General features: G+C 43.6%; 1 protein-coding gene across 1 annotated transcript; it reads left to right on the top strand.

Moving 5' to 3' along the window:
* The first annotated feature begins 317 nt into the window (after positions 1 to 317).
* LOC123805592 (olfactory receptor 52K1) lies at positions 318 to 1,262 on the top strand. The gene has a single exon (XM_045818253.1). The coding sequence runs from the start codon at positions 318 to 320 to the stop codon at positions 1,260 to 1,262; it is 945 nt and encodes a 314-aa protein (XP_045674209.1).
* Positions 1,263 to 1,661: the final 399 nt, after the last annotated feature.

The following is a 1,661-nucleotide window of genomic DNA, read 5'->3' as shown; positions in this document are numbered from 1 at the left end:
CACATACTTCCTCTTCTTTTAACAGGATATTCTTGACATCATCACCTTGAACACAGAAAATACTACCTTGTCCTTATTTGTGTATGAAAGCTGTCTTGTGATATCAGTTCTAATCATGTTTAATATGCTGTTTGGTCAATGAAATTCAAAGTTCCTTGAGAGAAGAAAACATGGATTATGCTTCTTCATGTCTATGAGGCCTAATAATGGGTTATTTTTAAGGTCTAACAATGAAAATAATAAGAACTACTCCTCCTAATGAGGTACATCCAGAAAGTGAAGGGGCCTATAAAAACTGACAAGAATTTCTAGAAGCCATGTCAACCTCCAATATTACCTCAACCCATCCAGCTGCCTTCTTGTTGGTAGGAATTCCGGGTTTGGAGCACCTGCATGTCTGGATCTCCATTCCTTTCTGCTTTGCCTATACTCTGGCTCTGCTAGGCAATTGCACTCTCCTCTTCATTATTCAGGCTGATGCAGCCCTCCATGAGCCCATGTACCTCTTTCTGGCCATGTTGGCAACCATTGATCTAGTCCTTTCTTCTTCAACACTGCCTAAAATGCTGGCTATATTTTGGTTTAGAGATCAAGCGATCAACTTCCATGCCTGTCTGATCCAGATGTTCTTTCTCCACTCCTTCTCCATCATGGAGTCAGCAGTGCTGCTGGCCATGGCTTTTGATCGCTATGTGGCCATCTGCAAGCCACTGCACTACACCTCGGTCCTGACCAGGCCTCTTATCACCAAGATTGGCACGGCTGCTATGATTCGGGCTGTGACACTAACGACTCCACTCCCCTTTCTGCTTAGATGCTTCCACTACTGCCGCGGCCCTAAGATTGCACACTGCTACTGTGAGCACATGGCTGTGGTAAAGCTGGCTTGTGGGGACACTCGCTTCAACAATATCTATGGCATTGCAGTAGCCATGTTTATAGTGGTTTTGGATCTGCTCTTTGTTATCCTGTCTTATATCTTCATCCTTCGTGCAGTTCTACAGCTTGCCTCTCAGGAGGCCCGCTACAAGGCCTTTGGGACATGTGTGTCTCACATAGGTGCCATCTTGTCCACCTACACGCCTGTTGTCATCTCCTCAGTCATGCATCGCGTGGCCCGCCGGGCTGCCCCTCATGTCCATATACTCCTTGCTGTTTTCTATCTTCTTTTCCCACCCATGGTCAACCCCATCATCTATGGTGTGAAGACCAAGCAGATTCGTGATCATGTGCTAAACCTATTCTGGAAGAAGTCTGTGTAGATGCATTGTTTTTTCTTTCTCACTAATCTAGTGCTGAGTTAAGGAATAGAGGAATGCTCTCAAGTAGGAAAATTGTAGAGTCTCCATATTTGTTAATTCTCCAGTTTGATAAAAATAATGAAGTCCCAGTCTCACTGATTCACCAATAGTCTGTCTGATAGAAGTTTGTCCCATAGTCTGTGTATGTCCCATAGTCTGTCTGATAGCAGAAGTTTGACCCTATATGTGAGATGTCTATATTTTCATAGATATCTCACAAGAAACGTCCAAAGTGCTATTGTCATATCAGTGAAAAACAGTAGGAATCTTGTCTGAGACTGCTGAACTTTTCATCCAGACTATGAATGAAAAATTGAACCCCAGATTTTGTTACCCAAATGTAGGGAACCGCTTTGCAAG

This window comes from Phyllostomus hastatus, unplaced genomic scaffold, assembly GCF_019186645.2.
Source record: "Phyllostomus hastatus isolate PE091 unplaced genomic scaffold, TTU_PhHast_1.1 phas_scaffold_317, whole genome shotgun sequence".
Classification (NCBI taxonomy): Eukaryota; Metazoa; Chordata; class Mammalia; order Chiroptera; family Phyllostomidae; genus Phyllostomus; species Phyllostomus hastatus.
The sequence above is the reverse complement of the archived record's forward strand: the minus strand, read 5'-3'. Positions and strand labels throughout refer to the sequence as shown.

Coding starts and splice junctions, on each gene's coding strand:
- LOC123805592 (XM_045818253.1), top strand. CDS start 318: ATGTCAACCTCCAATATTACCTCAACCCATCCAGCTGCCTTCTTGTTG.